Here is a 23,219-nt window from a genome sequence, read left to right on the forward strand (position 1 = left end):
TTCTATGAGAATAAAAATTTCTTTCTGCTTCATGCGGAATTATCAATGGCAACCTGCTCACATTCATGAGCAGTGCTGGATACATGGAAAGTACGCAGTGTATAGTTATGAAGAGAATACCAGACTCATTATCAGAAAACCCCAGTTTTGGCATTTACCTAGATCTGCATACATGAGCAAGCCATGACCTTTTCACTTCAGTTTCCTCATCTATAAAATGGGGATAATATTTGTATAACCTATTTCACAAGGCTGTTGGAATGCACAACTTTATAATAAAGCCTTCTATAACGTAGGAGTTTATCATCACTGTTATGAGACTCAAAGGTGACTGAGAGCAAAGGGAGCACCACCTGAACTCACTAGCCAAAAGGAAACTAGTACCTCATTTGGGTACTCATCACCATGAGACAAGTGCCACCATGGATTCCACTGTGAATCAGCCCCTGAACCTAGGACATATGAAGAGGGGATAGATCTTAAGAAAAGTTTTAGATGCCCTTCCTCTTCCATCCTCAATATAAGATTTAAATTGGAATGGCCATTTCAACCATTGTTGTTAGCAGGCCTGTGAAATAAGGGCACAGAGAGAATACTAGCTGTTAGTAGAATCACAAAATAAGTGTTAAGTGGCTCCCTCAAAGACCCTAAGGAACATTCCAAGATTCCACAACTGTAAGAAGCCTCTTAGAAACTAATGCAGACGTACATACATGCAAAGGCAGCTGCTGTTGTTGCTACTTATCTAGAGACACTGCAGACAGCTCGGGTTTACCACAGCTGACAGGCAATGAAAACAGCCTAATATACCGCCTGCTCTCTCCTTTAAATCCCTTTTTGGAGATCAAGATAAACACGTTCTTCCTTTCCCCAGCGATCCAGACATCTGACTGAAGTGGCAGAGTGCTGTGAGGTTCTGTGCAAATGAAACCACCGTGATACTGAATGAGCACAGTATTTACTTGTCAGTGTATCTGTCAGAACACGTACCATAGTGCCAGGGATATATTTACAAAGGTGCACAGATGCAACTTAGCCCAGTTTATTTTTTAATCATCTTTCTCTTTATACAAAAGCAAAACATCCACAGGATTGGTGGGTGGAAAGAAATAAGAATATAGTCTTGTGCATAAGCATCTTCATAAACAAGTCTGTAAATACCCACAGTATCAGTAAGCAGGGTGATACAATTAACATGCATGGAAGAAAAAAATGAAATACTGAAATTGCTTGCTTTTATGTATGTGCATGGAGGCGGAAAACTTTTTTCAGCCCTGATATCTCTGATGTAAATTTGGGGTAGAAGGGGCCCACAAACTACTTATTATAATTCTAAGGCCTCTATCCTGTACCCTCCTTATCAAGGTTCTTTCATTATCATGAGGAACATTTTTATAAACATTCTAGACAACTGCTATCAGGGCATCCCACCCATGATTCACAGGTTAAAGTTAGTAGAATCTGCCAGCTTCCTGAGAAACTGAAACAAAAAGAAAATGGAAAAGGAAAGCTAAGACAAAGGAACAGCAGACAGAAAGAGAAAGAGATAAAAGAAGAAAAAGAGGTAAACAAGGAAGGAAAAAAATAGTACAATATGGCTAGGAAAAGAGAGGAGGGAGGACACAAAGAGAAAAAAAAATATAGTGGCTCATCCACTCACTGCTGCTAACATCCTCCTCCCTGACCTGAGAGGACTACATTTTTAAAAGCTGACAAGTAATTCAATCTCCAATTAACAATTTTAAGTGGTACAGCACATAATACTGTGTAAATGTTTCTCCAGGAATATGTCCAAGGGTGAAACTGAACTAAATCTCTGGGGAGACAAGACCAGAGCTGATGGAACTTTAGTATTTAGGGCAGCTCCAAAACAGGGAACTTTGCCAGCAATATCACCAAAGCCTGAGGTGTGTTCACTGAGGGAAATCTATGCTAGATGCAACATCTTAACACACTGTGACAAAGTCACAAACCTCCCAACTGGAGAGCCTATGATCTAGCACCTGGTAGGGTGAAGTTATAGAGGTCTTTGGGAGTGAGAGGAAGAGCTCAATAACATACAGCTGGAGGTAAGTGGGGATAGCATATGACTTGAGAGCCACAGCTGGACTCATGGCCATTCATACTAGGGTCAGAAATTTCCCAGTGAGCAGCAATTTTCTGATCCAATCACACATGATGAAGGGGCAATTTGGCAGAGAGGCTGCACCACCAGTGGTAGGCAGAGAGAAAGCATTTAACAGAAAAGCAACGAGGTCACTGACCAGAAGCCCTTGGAAACTTTCCATCCCCAACCCTATCCCCCAACCTCTGTTCACTGAAAGCCCAGGTTCAGAGAAAAAAGTGAAGAAGGGGTTTAGGTGACAGGAGGACGGTGAACATGAACGGGGAATGGGTGGAGAGCAGGGACTCGTTTTTAAAGTAAAGAACAAGGGAAAGCAGCATGTTAGTTTATGGCTGCCTCCTGCCAAATGCACAAGAAAGGATTTTACTTTTGGAAAAAATAAAGGCTGCCAGAAGAAATCACTTATCATAGGGATGGGTTTAAACTGTTCATTTAGCTGAAGACATCACAGCACTCACAACAAACTATAGCCATGTCAGGAAATTCAGAGGGAAAAATTATTCCCAGCCTTGGAGTCACATTATATAGGTTCTCCTGAACTGATCTGGGTATCCAACTTGGAAAGAGTCCTAATAACCAGACAGTATGATGGCTGCTCCTGCTCAGTGGAAGGTGGGCAGGGGCACATGAATATTTACAATAGTTAACAGGCAGCTTCTGCAGGAAGAGTGATGTTGACTTCTGCAAGCACTGGAACTATTTTCTCATTGAAACGAGAACTCTCTATTTCACTGTACTAATACAACCACTGTGCCATTTTTATTGTTGTTTCTTTTATGAGATTATAAGCTCTTTGAAGGTGGGAGTATCTTTTGCTCTCTCACAGCACTTAGTAGAATTTTGCACACAGTAGGTGTCCAATAAAAATACCTGTTGAATGAATATTTCTCTGTACTCCATGAAAAAAAGCTGACTCTTAATTCCCAGACTTCATTTGCTCTGGGTCGTACTTAGAGTGCCCAGATATGTATCTGTAACATAGTGAGGGAACTAGAGCAGCCTCTTGTGTCAGAGCTATCTGGGGCACCTGCTCCATTTTCTGATATCTGATGCTAATCCCAGTGGTGCTAGTCTGACCCAAAGAGTCAAGGCCATAGTTTTACTATTTTATAATTTTACTTGGGCTGGATTTAAATGAATGATCCCACACAATATAAAGTCACACCTGTGAAGGGCTATTGTGCTAAGAGTACATACCTATTTTGCTGGAAGCAAGATGCTTTACAGACAGAAAATCAGAACATTCAACAGGCAGACTTCAGAGTTTCACTGGTCTTGGCTTCTCTTATGTGATAACTATGTTGTTAGCTAAATTGGGAATGTCTTTCCAACACTAACAGCCCTGGTATCGACATTTCGTTCATGCACACCCAACTGTAAAAGGCTTCAGTTCTGATGGTGCCATAGACAGCATTAAAGTAAGAGAATGGACAAGGAAGAGGAAGCCTGGCTGGGCCCTGCCATCTGTAGTTCAGTCTCAGCAGCTCTTAAAGCTTCTGCCTTCACAATTCAACACTTCTGACTGTGTACATTAGCTGATTAGACCGTGTGATAATGGCCCATCTGAGCGAGTGGGGACATGGCCAGATTTGGAGCCCTGCACAGGAGATGCTCCCAAGAATGATGAACAGCCAGGAGTTGGGTTTCTCAGCAGAGTAGCCTTTTCAGTCTTTATCATATTCACACAGCAGCCTGAACACACAGTCTCTGCTCAGGTTTGTCTTCCTCCTCGAAACAGATTGGAGTCCTTGCATTTCTAATCTACCAAAGTGTGCAGTTCTTGCACTTTTAATTTATGAGTGTTCGGGGGGGACCTCTCTGACTTGGGAACATATTGGCTCGGTCTAATGCTTGGAGATTATTAAACTCAGAGCTATGCTCCACTATCAAGTCTACAGATCTTTTATTTAGAAGATATGGTGCTCTAAATGCACAAAGAGCTCCCTGTCACCTTCACATTAAAGCCCCTAGTGCCTGGTAAATGGAATTATATAGCTGTCATCTCCTTTCCCCAAAGTTTTAAGAGTACAATGGGCTCATTTTTTCACACTCCATCCCAGCTTCAGAACTAAGAGACCTACTTTGTATTGATTTAAAGTCTCAGAAATAAATAAACCTGCTTCACCACTGTGATTCACAACAAATTCATGATACACTATTGCATGATATATTTCAAGCTCCTGCTCTGGCTCTCTTTTTCCTCTGGTGAGTGATGGGGGAGGTGGGAGGTGGAGGGGAGCTACAAAGCTGACAGCCTGATGGTTATTGGAGATGGCTACTGACTGCAAATCCAAGAGCAGACACTGCTGGAGGAATCTGGGAATTTTTTTCCTAGGGGGTAGGGGTAGGAAGCTAATTAACCTGGGCCTTAGGCTGGGGGAAAAAGCACTAAGTAGATATTGAACTGGGAATCCAAAGCAATGAACATGTGAAGAAAAGCAAAGGGAAAAGGCCATTCAGCACATGGTGCATAACAGAACTGGATCCTATGGGCTCTCCATAATGCTTGTTGACTGACTGGAAAGCAGGTGAAGCTAAAGCTACTCCAGCTGAGGGAGAATACTAGAATACTAATCAACTCTCAAGAGCACCTGAGTGAAGAGATCAGACTTTATGAGAGACAGCAGGAAGAGAAACACACACTACAGGAGGCCAAACTGGCCACCTATGGCCATCTCCTCTTCTTAACACTTTGTAGGAGGCAGTCATGGAAGCTGAAGGAATAACCATTGTGTGGTAGGCCTTCTCAAGAAGGGGCATATTTCACCCATCCCTTGACTGCTTCTTGAAATAACTATCATCAAAAACATGGGGACCTGTTTTCTATGAAAGCCCACTTTTATAAGAAAACCTCGCCAAGAGTCAAGTTTCTAAGCAGTCTAGTTTCTAGTTTCCTCAGAAAGACCAGGGCAAGTTTCCTCCGTGCCACAGAGGTCACTATAAAGTAAAGTAGGGGTGAAAACCAGAATAAGGAGCCTCTGGCAAGTGAACCTGCTAGTACATATTTTTAGAAAGTGGCTTTAAAAAAAAAACCCAAAAAACTGTTCTGTGGAATTCTGAGATTCCATGGGGTATTTCACAAAGCAGAGAGAAATTTTTGAAGTTTTTTTTAATATTAAGTTTTTGTAAAGACAGAAAATCTATGATCATAAACAGACTATGGCAGAAAAGTGAATTTACCAACCCAAACAGGATATAAAACAAAAGGAAAGAGAAATTTTATTATGAACCTCACAATGAATTGACTATTTTCATATGTAATACTTGGAGGATCCATGACTTCAGTGGGGTAGATGTTCTCTCTAACCATTCAGGTCATAACCCTACCCGTGCTATAGGCAGGTAGGCTATATGGCCAAAAAAAAAAAGTCACTTAGTAGATACTTGATTCTTGGACAACAGATAACACAGTTCATCACTGAGCCTACTTTCTAAATCTTTCCAGTGTGACCTTCCAGAACTTATACTCTGTTGGCAAAGCCTGCAAGAACTCAACACCCCCTCCACACTAGGATCTAGTGTAAGGGTTCAAAATTCTCTCTCTGTATGATGCAAATAATATGCACAATAATAACCATTTTTCAAACCACCTTTAACATGGATCATTGGTTACAAAGTGGTATAAATTATGCTCCATTACTATCTGGCAAGTATAAAGTTAAAAAAAAATACCACTCGACTAATGTACTACAATAAAAAAAAAACTTGAAACATGACCAAAAAATCTTGAAAATTCCTGTCTAATTAAGGTACCACACACATTAAGTAAACTGTTATGTTTTACATCTACGACAACATTTAAAGGACTCCAGCTCTCATGTTATTCAGAATCTATAGATAAGCATCTGTTTTGGATGCTCCTCAGTAATGTTCAACACAATGTCTTAGAGTGCTGCAACCAAGACAGCAAAGTCAGTGGCCCTGATTTTACTCTGAATGGCAGGTCTACCTTACCTAAAGAATCCAAGCTAGAGTGTCTGTGATAAGGCCAGGGTAAGAAACCTCTGGCAGGTGAACCTGCTGGTACATAAAATTCCAAGCTGTATTTTTCAAACATGGCTTTTTAAAAAACTGTGTTCTGTGGAATCCTGAGATTCCATGGAATATTTCACAAAGTAGAGAGAAATCTGGTCACTCACTACAGACATACACGGAAGTCCCACCAAACAAAATGAACAGAAAAAGTAAACAAAAAACTAAAGAGTGGATCTATCCACATCTAATTGGCAGAGACAGAATTTTTGTTTGTTTGTTTTTTAGAGATAGAAGTTAAGTAGGCAATTCTTTCCAAGACCTCACTATTACAGTCAGAGCAAGCAACATTCAAAGAGGCGGCGAAAATGCCCTTTTAGAAGAGAGAGATCCCATCTGGAGGCATGGGAGTGCTGGGACTGTCTATTGTCAGAATAGGTTGTTAGGGACTTTTAAAAATGCAAATTGCTGGACTGATCCTTAGAGTGATTATGGGCTATTGTATCAACAAGTCCTTGGGGACCTTTTTATAAGCAGATGACTGACACATATACTACCCTACCATGACACAACATGGTACCTCTCATGTTAATGGTTTTGTCAAGTATGTTGATTATCTTGAGATAGTGCTTATAGGGGAAGCGAAAACCTTTCTGTGGTGCACCAAATAAGAATTTCAATTTAAAATTTATTTCTGAGGCTGTACAGGAGTTTTGCCGTTTTTTTTTAAACCTTCAGAGAAACAGTGATCATAGAATATACAAGCTTATTGCTTGATTCTTGAAGGAGAGTACTATATCCCAATCAGAAGTGACCTCAGGGGTCAAAAACAACCTTCACAAAACTTGATAGCCAAAATGTTATGTAACAATATCCTCGATTTGGGGAATTGTTTATGTACTCTATATTGTTACCTAGTCTGCAGAAGACCACCTTGAAAGGCATGCAAGCATTAGGATTGTGCAATAGGACTCTCTTCTACCTGAATAAAGATAGAACTGCCTACAGCCACTTCTTTCTTTTCACAGTACCGGCATCTGTCAACGACCAATGTATTTCTCACACACAGGTCCATGTGCCATAAGGTCACAGGCAGGTATGGTCATGGTGCAATGTAGCTATAAACTTTAGCAAGCATTCCACCAACAATGGAAACTCCAGTACTCCACATACTGTTAAATGTCAAAATTACAGGGATACAGAAAGGTGTACATAAAATACGGATGAGGAAACTGAGGATCAAAGAAGGAAGTAGCTTGCTTGTTTGAAACATTAGAAGCAAGATTTAAAGTACTGGACACACTGCTGGGCCCACAGCCCATTCACACTCAACATCTGATCCTTTTGGTTCTAATTAATTCAACGGAAGGAAAAACTGGCATTTTCTAAAGTGGCTGAGAAAATAAATTCTTTTTGAAAGACAAATGGGAACTCTGAGGTGCCTATCACAAAGAAGCTACAGATCACAACAACCTGAGAGCTATTCTGGATCTCTAAGAAAAGAACCTATGACCCATCGGTGTCCACAGGCAGCACTTCATGTTTCCAAATCCACTGCTACGTACCTCACTTCCATTGAAAGTTAATACCTAGAGGGCAAACAAAGTCATAAACTGTGAATTCCACCTTCTTCCTCTGCAGACAGGCTCTTCCTAAGAGATGCTACCATGCTCTAGTCCTACTGCTACTCTGGTAATACTAACCATTTTATGCTGAGTAAAAACAGAGCAAGAAAAGGGTAAAAATCAAAGCCCTTTGGCTTGGAAAGCCCCTGTAGCTGTCTTTACCAATTCCTCTTGACTTGTGAGCCATTTAGGCTCCTTAAAGGTCTAATACGCTACTCTGCGGCTGGTGAGGTGACAACAGTCGATCACTTGGGTTTGGGAGTTCTGGGACAGTGAGGCTAAAGCTGATGAGGTGCCTGCATTAAGTCTGGCACCAATATGGTGATACTCCACCAGGCTACCTGAGGAAGTAAATTAGCCCAGGTTAGAAAAGAGGAACAGGTTAAAAGTTTCTGGGCCAGTCAGCAGTGAGATCAGGCCTGTGAGTGTACTCACTAAAAGAAAATGGGAGACCCAGACTTTTTTTCCTTTTTTAAATTTCTATCATGCCAGTATCTGTAGTACAGAAGTAAAGGTCTTGCTGGGGGGCAGCATGACTCACTAAAGCAAAGTTATTTTTCAGCTCTCCTGGTTCTATACCTACCACCCAAATAGCCTGCTATTCCTAAGGATTAGGCATCTTTGATCTACTTTCCTGGATGACAGAAAAAAGTCTGCTTACCTGTAACGTCATTCCTAGGATGATTTGAGGCAACAAAGGAAGATATTCAGACCACTTTCCAATGGAAGTTTTCAGACCACATCAGGCTTCACCAAAGTTTAGTGTGAGTAAGTTTTCACAAAGCAGAAATTTATGGGACACATGTTCTGTTTCTAATTCTAATTATTTTCATTTAAAGCAATCAGGTTACTTTCCCTCTGGGCCTCAATCTTTTTTTTCATCTATAAAATGGCAGCACTAGAAAACAGGAAACATGATCTTACATGCCTGTCAATAGTCAACCAGGCCACTAGGTGGAGCAGTGGATAGAGCACCAGGCCTGGAGTCATAAAAACTCATCTTCCTGAGTTCAAATCTGGCTTCCATCAGACATTTACTAGCTGTGTGACCCTGGGCAAGTCACTTAATCCTGTTTACCACAGTTTCCCCTCATCTGTCAAATGAGTTGGAGAAGGAAACGGTAAATCACTCCAGTATCTTTGCCAAGAAAACCCTCAAGAAGGGGTCACAAAGCGTTGGACATGACTGAAAACAACTGAACAAACAACAATAGTCTATCAAGAGTTTAGTCAAACACAAGGCCATCTAGATACTCAAGAGTCTCTTGCCATTGAAGCAAGTACTAAATCTGCTACCTTCAATATTCCTGCTTAGAAATATCTGGCAGATTTCACAAGCCATTTCAGGCAGCAGAAAATAAAAGGGCACAGGCAAAAAAGAAAATACAAATATAGGGACCAGAAACCAAAGGGAATAAAAATATTCACTCAGAAAGCACTTTCAGTTCTTAGAACAAAAGATGCAACAGCAAAGAGTAATACCTTGTGAAAAAAGGACTAAATTACTCAAAGTAAAAATAGGAAATAAATTGAACATTTACATTTTTTATGCAAGTTACTGTTGTGCTACAAAAATAAATCTTTTTCAAAGTAAAATGTCTTTAGAAGCAAAAGCACAAAGATCCAAACTAATTAAAAACAGGTCAGCTAAGGACTAGGAACGCCAGGTGTGCACTGAGATGGAGTGTAGCTATAAAGGCTTGAAGCATGTATGTAATGCATTAAATTGGGAATGCAAGTCTCTCCAGCTCCACTTCTATTAAAAAGGGAACAAACTGAAATTTACATGTTACTGCATTCCACCAGTATAATATGCAGTGTGTCAACTCTTTCACTTCAAATTGCACCATGTTAAGCAAGTGACAGGGAAAAAGAGGGGTGGGGGTGGGGAAAAAGTTAAAAAAAAAAAGCTCTGCCTCAGCAAAAGTTTTCATTAAAATTTTAGACAAATGATCTCTGTGTCCTTCTCCCATGCTGCCTGGGGCTCCATGCTATTTCTATGCAAATAACAACCTCGTGGTTTATATCTTATTATTTCCACCGGAGCTGCAGCGACATGACCTGAGACGTGTACGGTGGGGGGCGGGGAGGGGGAGATTGGGAGAGGAGAGGGGAGAGAGAGAGAGAGAGAGAGAGAGAGAGAGAGAGAGAGAGAGAGAGAGAGAGAGAGAGAGAGAGAGAGAGAGAGAGAGAGATGGAGTGGGTGCTCACTCAAGTGTGAAAAAATATTGTCAGGAGTGAGCGTCAGGAACAAAAAAAATTGCAGGGATAACGTGTTTATTTCAGTCCCCCCCTACCCCCCACCCCCCTGCAAACCAGCACCTTTTAAAATTCATTGGGCATCAGGCGATCATGCACAATCCATCTGCTTTCACTTTATCATTTGCATTTCATGCCTCCTGGCTTCTGATGTGCTGATACTTTGATGCAGTCAGGAGACGCAAATTATCATTATTTCCATTTTCAAGGGGGTCAACAGGATCGTCATGTGCATGGGTGCACAAGATTTTTTTAAAAAACCACCTCTGTGTACCCCCTCTTCCAAGCCCTCACCCCAATATTTAATGTAAAAGAGGACAACTTAAAAGGGGGGGGGAGTGTCAAGCACATATGGTCAAAAAGCCTGCACATACCCCTCATATCTCTGTTCTACATACACATGTACACCCCTGTCACAAGCAGAAGTAATGAGACTTAAAATAAAGGAGGCTCCATCGTGAGTCAGAGACACGGAGAAACACAGACACACAAAGAAAGATACACAGACACTGAGGGACCTGAGACACCTTGACATCAAAAGCTGAGGTGCGGAGACAGAAAGAAACAGAGAGGAGAGGAGTACAAACACAGAGACAGGTATGCACATAAACACACAGCAGAAGCCACAAGCATCCCTGAATACACTAAACACACACACACACACACACACACACACACACACACAGAGAAAAACAGAAAAGGACAGAGACACATATAGACAGCATACCACAAAAAGAGTAGAAGATATTGGGGAAGAGGGAACAAATGTGAAAATGTAGTTGTGAAACAGTTTTCTCTTCACACTAGGTGGGAAAAAGGATTGTATGTAAGGATAGTCTTCACGAATCTGGCTGAGACACACTGGATGTAGAGGGTGAAACCTTCAGAACAGGAGGAGAAAAGCTCCAGAACTGACCCTTCCAGTCTTCAGCAAGCAATGCTCATGTTCTTCAGAAGGAGATGTGAGCAATCTTTGGGGAAGGGCCAGCTGCAGCCCGAGTGTCTTTTTCCCCTGCAACTAGACTTTTCCTTTAACACTATGGGCTAGAGAGGAGGTGAATATAATGAACCTGATTGGTAACAGTTCAGCCAATAGATTTTAAGAAATAGTACAAAATGCTTTATAGCAGGAATGAAATGCAACTATCAAGTTTCCAGACAAATAAATACCTTTGATTTCTATAAGATTCTTCACACACAGCACATTATCTAGGGGAAAAATAAAATCCAATGAAAAAAGGATATATTTTGGAAATTAGCTTTCTGCCCATGTATGCAAAGGGCAGCAAACATACAAGGATTCACTTTGAACACTATCTCTGTGGAAAAGGGTATCCACAATTCTCTATGACATTCATCATTTTCTCATCATAAGGAAGTAACCAAAATAGCAACTTAAAAAAATTTAAGGCTCTCAGTTGTTTTTCCCCCTCCAGCAATCTCATTCAGTAGTGGCAGTGTACAATTTCTGTTCCCTGTTATGCAAGTTGCATCTGTCTTTTCTTAGCACGGCCCTGTGTAAAGTGGCTAGTATACAGCACATGGCTGCTTCCCCTAAATCTCACCTTCCAGATTCTATTGTGAAAAACAATGGGACCAAATGTGTACTTTTTCCCCAAAGGGATCAATGGATCAGGTCCTTCTCTATTTCTTTCACTTGAAACTCAAATCATGGTAGAGAATCTCCAAATATAAACTACTTCATATTCTTCTCTAGAAGGCTCAATCCCCTGCAGGGTACCTGGCATGAGACCAAAAATTTCTGAACTTGTGCTGGGAGAAAGCCTGCAGAAGTTTATCACGCTCAAAGTGGGAGCACATGTTGTATCTGCGGTCTACTTACAAAATTAGATGGAGAAGGCTAGAACCACTATTGCTTTGCATACATTCAGTTATCATTTCATACCACTTCCTTACAAGAACCTTGAGTTCATTAGCTACACCTTTCGATGTGAAAAACTGCATATGTACCTGGAGGCTAAAAGGTACCACCAGGCTAAAAAGCTGAAAGAGAATCAATCTCCACAGCAGCCTCTTCACCCAGCATGACAGCCTTCCTATAAGTCTGTACTTTTGTAAACACATGCTACGCACAGGACATTTTTTTTAAAGGACTGAATCTTCATCTTCCTACCTAAAACACACAAAGGTCAGCCCATGCCATGTTGGCTAGTAGAACAGCCTTCAGCCCCAAATGTGCAAAGACAGACACTGATGTTGCTACTCTTTTGAAAGAACAAAAGATCTAAAGGTAAAGAGCAAAGCAAACTTATCTGGCTAAATAAAAACTGAATCTAAATAAAAAACTAAATCAGTGGAGCCAAGAAGGCAATGAAAAGAATGAAGCTCAAGGAATAGACACAGCAGGGAAAGAAAAGAATGAAGGAAAACAATAATTTTTTTGGGGGGGAAGAGGGACAAGAGTAGGATATGCAGAAATCAGTCATTTGGTTCAGCAGCATAAAACTTTAAAAACTTTTAAAATATCCCTGTATTTTTAGGACAATAAACACAGTCTCCTCTGTCCTAGGACCTCAAAACACCCATGAGTACATATCAATTACCATTAATAAAACCACATATCGATCAGAGAATTGGGGGACAGAAGTCCCTCTTCCACTCCAATGATGCAATCAACTTCTGGCTTCTCCAGAAAGACAGAAGAACCCATAAGAAAGAAAAGGGAAAGGATTTGAATTACGAGGACACGGGGACACACACACACACACACACACACACACACACACAGAATATATCCAATATCAAAAAGTTTCATTAAAAACTCCCTCACAACCCTAATGAACTTACTTTGTTGAGGGCTGCAGCTCCGGTCAGAATCAAATATGAGTTCTCAACCTGGATGGTCCTCTGCCCCAATCGGACTAGATAAGCTCCAATTCCAATGGCCCGGCAAGTTACCTTAGGAGGAAAAAAAACCACAACACATACATTAAACATCTGGTATCCACAAGTGAGATTTGTGGGCATGCTGACATATAGATAGCAAACAGACATTACCAGTGATGGGGCATTTCTTTGTATCTGTTCTACTTATAATATTAAACAAGGGCTGATTTCTCAGTCCAAGTAAAAAGGGAATATAATGTCAAGAACACTAAAACCATAAACAAGCGATGACTTTCAACAAACTCAAAACAACAAAAAAGGGCTTTTTTTGGTCATCCTGAGGGCCAAAGAAAGATCAGAAATGGAGAGACAGGATAATAAGAATGGACACTGCAAAGTAAGACAATGCTCCTCAAGTCTTATTTTACTCTTCTCTTCTCAAATATTAAGGAGCTCTAACCTAAGGAAAATGATCATCAGACTAAAAGATACAGAATAAAAATGATTAACAAGGCACTGAAACCAAGGTAAGTGAAGACACGGCAAGAGAACACCCAGTTGCTTTTGATAAGTTCAGGTCACTGGCTTAGACAACTACCATCTCAGAGACCTGAAAGAACTTGAAGACATTACTGCAAAGTCACTGTCAGTTGTCTTTAAAACAGGACAAGAAGGGGGCATTTGCCAATATCACAGGATATCTTTGAAGAAAAAATCAGAAATATATCCTAAACGAGAGAAGTTAGGTGGACTGAAAATTGGCTGAATGACCAGAACCTAAAGAGAAGTGATGGATGATGGAACAATGTCGGCCTAGGATCATAGGGTGCTGTCCTGAGTCCTGCTCTGTTCAACATTTCAAACAAAAACTTCTATGAAGATCCAATTTGTAGATGACACAAAGTTTGTGTGGGTAGTAAACATGTCAAATGACAGAACTGGAATCCCAAAAGACTTTTACTGACTAAAAAAACGGACCAACTCCAATTAAATGAAATTTAATAGAGATAAATGTAAAGTACTATACTTAGGTTCCAAAAAATCACCTACATATTATAGGTGAAACATTGCTTAAAAAACAAAAAACAAACAAAAAAAATCAGTTCACATGATAAAGAACTGTGGGTTTTGTTGTACTGCAGAGCGGGTCATGGTAGCTGAAAAAGTTAATGTGATCTTGTATTAGTAGAAACATAATGTTCAGAATGATAGAAGTTATTACACTTCTATATTCTGCCTTGGTCAGCTAATATCTGTAATACTATGTTCAATTCTGCTGTCACATTTTTCAGAAGGAGATTGGTAAATTGGAGTCGATCCAACAAAATACAGCAAAAGGACATGAAACCATGCCAGGACTGGCAGAAGAAACTGGAGGTGTGTAGCATGGAAAACTGAAGCAAGAGAGGGAGGTATGACATCAATCTAAGTGTATGAAGGACTATCTTGTGGAACAATGATTTGATTTGTTCCCAAATCCAAAACAAGAGCAATGGCTGGAAGTTGCAGAAAGATTGATTTTGACTTGATAAAAATAAAAACTTGCTAACAATTAGAGCTATTCAAAAATGAAACGAACTACTCTATTCTAGAGGAGGTCTTTAAATGGAAGTCAGATCACTGCTTGGGTAGAGCACTGAGAGGAGAATTCTCTGCTTACTAAGAATGAGATTGGATGGCCTCTAGGATCCCTTCCAACTCTGAGTTTCTATAATTCTAGAAAATGAAACAGGTAATTTCAGATTATTCAAAACAAATTTAATCAAACATGTGGATTGCTAAGACTCCTTGCTTTTTCCTCATGTTTTCCACTTTTTGCCCATCACCTTCACTAAATTAGAGGAATGAGAAGAGGTGAAACTCCAACTACTCCATTCTGCTACTTGTCTAGCTCTAGTAAAATGGCCCAGTCAAGAATGTGAAGGTTGAAATTAATGGAGGTACTTGGTTTACTTGGGGATTTCAACTTTTCCAATTACCCTTGCTTTGTATTACCATGACTAACTGAAAGTAAGCTGTAGACATACAAATAACTAATAGCTATGAGAATTCTGTGCACAATAGCTAAAATATACAGGCCTAAAACTTGAATTCACACTAAAATGGATTTTAAAATGATTTAATTCAGACACAAAGTGAACTTTCTGGGATAGATATCCCCTAAGAAGCTTAAAATAGCCTCTCCAAATCACTGTCCAACCCAGGTTATAACAGCAGTGAGAGAAATTTAATGACACTTAAAAAAAAATACACATCCTGACTACTAAGATATTTACCAGGCTGATGGTGATGATCTCATCATATGCCAATGAGGATTCTCCAGCAATCATCCCAGAACCCCTGAGGTTCTCAGCCCCAAGTCCTTCTTCCTTTCCAATAATATCTGTTATCTTATACCTATTAGATACAACCAAGCCAAATTAGGAATAGCAAAGAAATAAAACAATCATTATTAAAAGTTTGCCAAAAAAACTGTCCATTTTTTAATTTAGCATCCAATTTCCTTTTCATTTTTTTGCCTCATGCATACCCCTTTTTCCTTTTGCCTTGTTTCATAGTGTGCTCTTATGTTTCCTTGTTAGAAGGCAAATTTCTTTAGAACAGGGACAATGTAGTCCTTGGTATGATATGCAGTCATCATTAAACAATGGAGATTTTAAGTAGGTCTTCTAATGATGAACACTAATATAGTGAAGTAGTAAGAGGCAGTATAACAAGACTCTATAACATCTCCTTTTCTAAGTCAAAAACTAAAGGGGAGAAGGATCATAGTGTCCACTTTCTGGCCATGGCTTTTTGAAGGAGCAGATGAAGTGAATGTGGAGGTGAGATGTTGCCCAAGTACTACAGAAAGCATCCTATAGCTCCAGTGGGACAGTCATTAGTCTTCTTGACAGGGGATTGGGAGCACTAGCTGACAATGGGAAATAGGAGATGGGGAATTGAGCTAATAATAGGAAGGAAAAATACAAAGTTGAAAAGCAGAGGTGAGCATATATTACTTGTTGTTCTACTTGTGCCCAGAGGGCTTGGCACTGGGTATGCTTTTGCAAATTGAAACAATAAATAAATATACCATAGAGGCTCTTATTGCTTCCCTTTCATATTTCTTTGTTTCCTTTCTTATTTCTATCTTCTCTATTAATTCTTTTTTTTTCGGTATCCTGGACATCAGTCCTGGGGCTTTGTATCTACTTCTCAGACTCTCCTTCATTCTCTGCTTTTATCCTCTTCCAATCCCTCCTCAATTTGTCGTCCGCTGGTATTTAGGGTCTCCCTTCAGGCATGAGATTCACTTCCACTGAAGTTTTTTCACCCAAGGAATGAAACCAGAGGGTACTTTCTGTATACTGAGCAGTCCTAATTCTGGAAAAGATGTGTTCATGTTGTATATCTTGTGAAAACAAGATATACAACACATCCAGAAACACTCATGTGTTCATTGAGCATTATTGAGCATTACTGGTAGGGAAAATGCTTCCAACTCAGGACTCCTCCCACATATCATTTCTTTGGTGATATTATTCTGGTATGTTGCATTTTAGCCTTACTATGACATGTTCAAAGAAGTCAACATTTCGTATTTACTGATTTATGACCTGACACGTTCCTGATCCAGGGCTTTATAACAATTGTTGCAATGACTGTAGTGAGCAACAATCCTTAACATTATTCACTACTATATTCATCAGATAAACAGAAATTTCCAAAGGCTCATCCCCCACTCTCTGTGCACCTACCTGGATTCCCCTTCATCCTCCACATGCTCACAGTGAACAGAGTTCAGGGCACTGACCCTCTTAAAATCTTGAGGAGTCAAATATAAATACTTGTATCCCTGTGAAGTACAAATGGTTTTAACTCGTTATTTCCTGATATCATAGAGCTGGTAGATGCAGCAAAACATATATTATGCAGCCTGTTCCAAAGCCATCTATAAACTGCCACATCGCATCTTGAGAGGTATAATATTATATTAGCATGGCCAGTTGTGCTTTGAAAGATCTAAGTGACTATTTTCTCTAGTCACTCACCATCTACCTATGAAACAAAGACAGCTTTCAGCCTGAACTCCAAACATAGTCCATTCATTTCATTTCCATCAGGGTCAAAGGATGCATTACTCCCTGGCCTTCAACGACAGTTCTTTTTAGAGATGTCACTACAGAGACTCTTAAATTATCACACCTTAATTTCTCAAATCTAAATAGTGTCAGGAGAATGCAACCATGTAGAGAGAAAACAGATAACTGAAGAACCATGCAGAAAATCCTCAGATTCAAAGAAATCAGTGCAATACACTGCTGGTAATTAATTGCAAATTCCTAACCTTTGCTTTAACCACAGGCCCGTTTCTCAACTTGTGGTTTCTAACTGCTAAAATTTCAAATTTCCAAATCATAATATATGACCTGTCTTATTCTATACATAAATTATCTGCTACTATGTTGTGCTTAATTTTAGTCTTCTTACCTTGTAAGGATCATCAGGATCCACCCACGCCACATGGAACATGTGGCGTATTTCCTCTGCCAATCCAATTCTCGCTCCACTGTTAGCTGCCACATAAATGCGAGGGATACCCTCTGCCCTGGCAAGCTCAGAAGCCCTCAGAAATAGCATATCTTCTTGAGGTCCAAAGGACCCAATTCGATAGGTGATGTCATTTCCAATAACAATGATATCTCGTCCTTCTGGGTACTCAGGACTCTTCAGAGTCATTTTCCAGGCTACCATGCCAATCTGCAAATGCATTAAAAAAATACACAAAAAAAGAATAAACAGATAAAGGCCTTTTGTGTCTCAACTCTGACATGCTGACAATTCAATGGGAGAAGGGCATGCAGAAGTAGAAAGCAAAGACAAGAAATGAAAAAGAAAATGATGATTTGAATGGCTCTGGAATTGGGAGGGACTGAGGGAAGGAAGGAAGGAAGAAAGGAGCGAGCCCAAGACTGAATTTGAAGAAATGCAATCTGGGAGGAATAAACAAAAAGCTGAAGGAGGAGATGGACTTAAGCCAAAGGATAACGATTCAAGGAGGAGGAAACAAAAGACTCAAACAGAAGAACCCAAGGAGCTGAGAAGAAAGTGAAGGAACTGAGGAAAAGAAAGAGCACAAGGACTCCAGCTGCAGGAGATGGAAACAGTCTAGAAGCACAAGAAAGAAGACAGAAGAAGTGACAAACTATAGCAGGGATGTCAAAGTCAAATAGAAAAGAGACCACCCCCTGCAGGTGCATGCTGACTTAGAAAACCACATATTAACATTAACTAGGTTCTATTGGATTTTTATTTATTTTGTTCAATATTTCCCAATTACATTTTAATCAGCCACCAAATGTTTGACATGTCTAGATCAGAGGAGAAGAAAGTAGCTGGTAAAAACATGACAATGGGTTAGTAAGAGAAGGGACACAAAGCTGAATATGGTTGTCAAAGTGCTCACAAGCAGTTTGATCCAAAGTCCTCAATGGGTTGTCACTAGTAAGAATAACAAAGGATCTCACTTCCAGGAAGTAAGGAAAGTAGGTAACACGTTGCCATGATCTGGAAAACACATGATGTCTGTCTTTTCAGATAAACAAATAACCATTAACTATGATCAAAATACTGTCTAGTCTCCTTCCTAGACTTCATTTTCTTCCTTCCCAAAAGCAAAGGAGCTCAAAAAATAACAACTCAACACCTTCCATCTTATCACAAAGAATTCTGGGGGGTTTTTTGTTACAAAGAAAAAAAAAGGAAGGACTCTTAAAAACAAAGAAAAAAAGATCAGAACTTCATATATAAAATGGGTATTGCATTTCTTGCCTTCTCCATGGTTGAGGGAGGGGACAGAAGGAGGGAGAGAATTTGGAACTGGAAAGTTTTTTTAAAAGAAAGTTATGAGTGTTTAAAAAAAAGATCTGAAGAGGCAGAGAAAAATCCTGACTTATCAGTGAAAAGAATTTACGGGACTTATTGTTTAAACAAAGGAGAAGTGATTGGTCCATTATATCTGTATCCCCACCATTTAGTAACAAATGTTCTCTGAATTCTTGGTTATGTAGTATATTGGCCTGCATTCTAGGGATTAAAAGAAAGAGTCCTTCTACAGCCAACCCCCATTTCATTGAAGCCAGAAGCAGAAGCAAAACCTAACTCTTGAGTATTATGTTGACATCTAGGTGCTAGATGGCACAGAATGTTGGAAGTGAAGTCAGGAAGACCCGAATTCAAATCTGGTCTCAGATACTTACTGGCTTTGTGACCCTGGGCAAGTCACTTCAGCACTGACCGCCTCAGTTTCCCCAACTGTCAAATGGGGATGATAATAATAGCACTTACCTCCAAGGTTGTCAAGAAAAGTAAATGAGATAATCTTTTAAAAGCACTGACCACAGTCTACCTGGCACACAGCAGGCCCCATATAGTATAAATGCTTGTTCTTCTCAGTTCCCCTCTCCAAACTCTCACCTGATGACCTCAGCCTAAGACTCCTCTAAGTGCCAATTCTACTGGTTCATGAACTGCCCATTAGACAACTGGAATTTGATAAGCAAAAGATATCTCAAACTCATCGTGTCCAAAATTCATTATTTTTCCCCATTATCATTTCTTGAATTATGAGATCCAGGCTTTTTTGTTTAGTCATGATGTTCAGATAATCTGGCAAGTCTTAAGATTATTTCTCCTTGATCTATTTTTCAGGTCAGTTATTTTCAATTGCGTATGCTTATTTTTTTCTCAATCCTTTTATTTTATTACTTTTCTCAGAGAATCACTGTTTTCTGTTTGGCCCATTCCAATTTTCCGTGACTGACTCGAATTCATGTGAAAAGTTTGTCACTGTGATTCTTAATTACTGATTTTTCTTCCCATTTTTCCCTCATCATTTCACCTACCATTGCACTGTGTAGCTTTTGACACATTTCCTTAAATGTTCCTCTTTAGTCCATAGAGTCAAATAATTCTTTTCCCTGAGGATCTACTTGGACTTATTGTGGATTTATTCTTTTCCTGGGATTACCTTTAGAGCTTCTCTTCAATCCACAGTATTTCTTCACTGATTCAGCATTTTTTCACTTTTATCCATACTTCTAGCCTCAGTTTCTAGATAGAGACTTTGTGCCTGGGTCAGATTCTGCTCCCTCTTATACTCTTAGATGATGTGGGCAGGCCCTGATCGGGCTGGATGTTGTAGTTAATACCAGACCTTCCCCTTCTGTAGGAATCTCTGAGTTTCTTGGTCATTTTGGTTCCTTTTCCTTGCACGGATCTGAACACAGAGCTGTCTTAGTCCCTTGCTATAACCTTGAAAGGCCCTAACCATATGTTATTGGTTGCTCTGGTAGCAGGCCTTCTGCAAGATGCCAGGTGCTCTGCTATTCTGGCCCTTTCTCCTGCTGGGGCTTAGGCATGGGTTGCCTTGGCACTGGTAAGGCCCCATCTCCTCTTGCGATTCAAGTTCAGGCTGCCTAGTTCTGGTCTGGCCCCATTTCCTATCTAGTCTGACTTGTCTCCACTGAGCCTCCTTAAGTTTCTAGCACTCATCTGAAGTAGATGGAGTAGCCATTACAGTCATTCCTCTTTGGTTTTCTATAGCATTGTTTCTTCTGGCAAACTTTTAGTGCTTTCATGGCATATTTGTGAGGGATCTGGATTCCTACAGGACTGAACATATCTCCACCTTTCCCTCTTTTCTATTCAATCTTAATATAAACTGGGCCCTTACTAATGTTCAACAGTCATTTTGTTGTTGTTCAGTCATTTTAGTCATGTCCAATTCTTCATGACCCTATTTGGGGTTTTCTTGGAAAGAAACTGGAACAGTTCCTTCTCCAGCTCAACAGATAAGGAAACTGAGGCAAAGAGAGTTAAGTGACTTGACCAGGGTCACAGAGCTAGTGTCTGAAGCCGCATCTGAACTCATGGCAGAGGAGTATTCTTGGCACTCTCTCCACTGCGCCACCTAGATGCCCAGCAGTCCTTTTACTCTTTTCCAATTAACTCTAGCCTACTTTTCACAGCAGGTGTTCCAAACTCCTTCACTCTTCAAATTTTAAATATCTTTCCATTACTGCTCAATCTAACAGAGGATTTCATCTCTTGATGAACTAAGAAACAGAAAACATCTATTATAATCTCTCTCTTCTCCCCTATTCTACATCTCAAAACTGCTCTTCATTGTTTCCCCTTTACTCGTCTCCTCACCAAGTCCAGTTTCTTTAAGTGACCTTGATTCTCTCTCATGCCACATCTGCTGGCAACCTGCTACTTCAATCACTATCCTTACCCCCAATCTTCAATCTTTCCTTCTCTACTGGATTTTTCTCTGATACCAAAAATTGTGACCAGGTCTCCACTACTCTTCTAAAAATCATTTAACTCTGTCATCCCCAATTAGAACTGCCATCCCATACTTCTCTTCTCTTTCACAAACAAACTCAGGAAAAGAGTCAGTACTCAGTAGCTACCACTCACTTATCATTCCTTTGTAATCTTGCTCTCGACCTCACCCTTCAATTAAAACTGCTCTATGCAAAGGTACCTAGAATTTCTTAATGTCTAACGCTGATGGCTATTCTCAGTACTCATCCTAATCAATTTCTCTGCAGTATATCACACTGTTGTCCAAATCCTTCCTCTGTTTCTGTGATACTAACTTCTCTTGGTTCTCCTTCAACCTGTTTCTTCTCAGTATCCTTTGCCAGATTATCATCAATGTCTTGTACCTAAAAGATGGGTATTTGCCCAAGGTTCTCCTAGTCTATTTTCTTTTTGATGATGATGATAACAAGCATCTATAGAGAACTACGAGGTTATTAAGCATGTTCCACATTATTTAATTCGATCCTCACAACAACCCTATAAAGCCGTGCTATTGTTTCCATTTTACAGATGAGGAAACTGAGGATCAGAGAGGTTAAGTACCTTCCTCAAAATCATCTAGCCTGAAAGTGTCAGAAGCATGATTCACTGTACCCTCTCTCTCTGGAGCTAACCAGAATCATTAGTTTGTATGGATTCAATTGTCATCTCTATGCAGATAGCTCCCACACCTATATGTCCCGCCATAATCCTTCTCCCAGGCTCTAGACTTACAACAGTCTGTTGGACATCTCCTACTGATGTCCCACAGGCATCTCAAACTCAACATAATCCCCCAGTTTCCCTAAGAAAAGCTAATATCAGCTTGGGTTAATGGTCCTTCTGCATTTAGCCTTGATCAATCTATGCCCAGAATATTGTGGTCAGTGCTGGGCACCACTCATAAAGTAGAAGGTATACAAAGAGGAGCAACCAGAATGGTCAAGGAGCTCAAAGTCATGCCACTTAAAACACGGGCTGAAGGAGCTGGGAATATTTAGCCTTGAGAAAAAAGACTTTGGGGGATATTTTACCCATATTCAAGTATCTAAAGGGTTGTCCCATGGAAAAGGCAATAGAATTGCCATGATCTGCTCTGAGGAACAACGTTCACAAGTATCAAAGGGGCAAATTTAGGCTTAATGTAAGAAAAAACTTCCTCTAACAATCAGAGTTATCTAAAGGTGGAATGTGTTCAACTGGAGAATGGCTGAATGACTTTTGATAGATAATGTAATACAATATCACTACACTATAAGGAGTGATGAGTATAATTACATAGAAACAATGGAACTTACATGAATTGATGCAAAGTAAAGTGAGGAGAGCCAAGACAACAATTTATACAACACAAATGGAAACAACAACAAAATAACTCACATTGAATGCTGCAAAATGATGACAATTAAGTTTGGCCCCAAAGAAGAAACAGGAGAAGACACTTCAATTGATGCATAGAAAAAGACTTTGACAAAATACAATACTCATTTATGCTAATAACTCTACAAAGTATAGACACAGAGGGATCATTTTTAATATCATAAAAGTATCTAAAACAAAAAACAAGCATCATGTGCAATGGAGAAATACTAGAAGCTTTCGTAATAAATACAGGAGGAAAGCAAGTATTCCTACTCTTCCCTCTATTATCTGAATTTCTAAAATTGTTAGCAATAGCAATTTGGCAAAAGAAGTAAATTAAAGGTGTAAAGATTAGAAAAGAATAGATAAAACTATCCTAAATTACTGATGACATAGATCATAGAACATCTTAAGGAATCAGAATTGGCAAAGATGCAGCTACAAAACAAATTCTCAAAACTCACATGTATTTCTATACAACAATATCAAAACCCAAGAGGCAATAACAGAATGGGAAATCTCACTTTAAACAACTACAAAACACATAAAATATTTGGGGATCAAGCTACCAAAGCACACAAAATATTTGTATACATTCTATTAGAAAGTACTCCTTAAAGACATAAAGAATATTCAGTGCCCAAAGCTAGGCTGTGTCAACACAATAAAAAAGAAAT

The 23,219-nt window shown here is 39.7% G+C and overlaps 1 protein-coding gene across 3 annotated transcripts in view; it reads right to left on the reverse strand.

The window, feature by feature from the left end:
• The window catches only part of ACACA (acetyl-CoA carboxylase alpha), a 253,708-nt gene that overhangs the window by 46,233 nt on the left and 184,256 nt on the right, over positions 1-23,219 (reverse strand). For all 3 annotated transcript variants that reach the window (XM_020991778.2, XM_078156110.1, XM_020991777.2), the window contains 4 exons: positions 17,302-17,571; positions 16,569-16,666; positions 15,105-15,225; positions 12,790-12,900 (listed from right to left, as the gene is read on the reverse strand). In XM_020991778.2, the coding sequence (XP_020847437.1) occupies positions 12,790-12,900; positions 15,105-15,225; positions 16,569-16,666; positions 17,302-17,571 (600 nt within the window). The remainder of the gene's footprint in view (positions 1-12,789; positions 12,901-15,104; positions 15,226-16,568; positions 16,667-17,301; positions 17,572-23,219) is intronic.

This window comes from Phascolarctos cinereus, unplaced genomic scaffold, assembly GCF_003287225.1.
Source record: "Phascolarctos cinereus isolate Bilbo 61053 unplaced genomic scaffold, phaCin_HiC Scaffold_5;HRSCAF=322, whole genome shotgun sequence".
Classification (NCBI taxonomy): Eukaryota; Metazoa; Chordata; class Mammalia; order Diprotodontia; family Phascolarctidae; genus Phascolarctos; species Phascolarctos cinereus.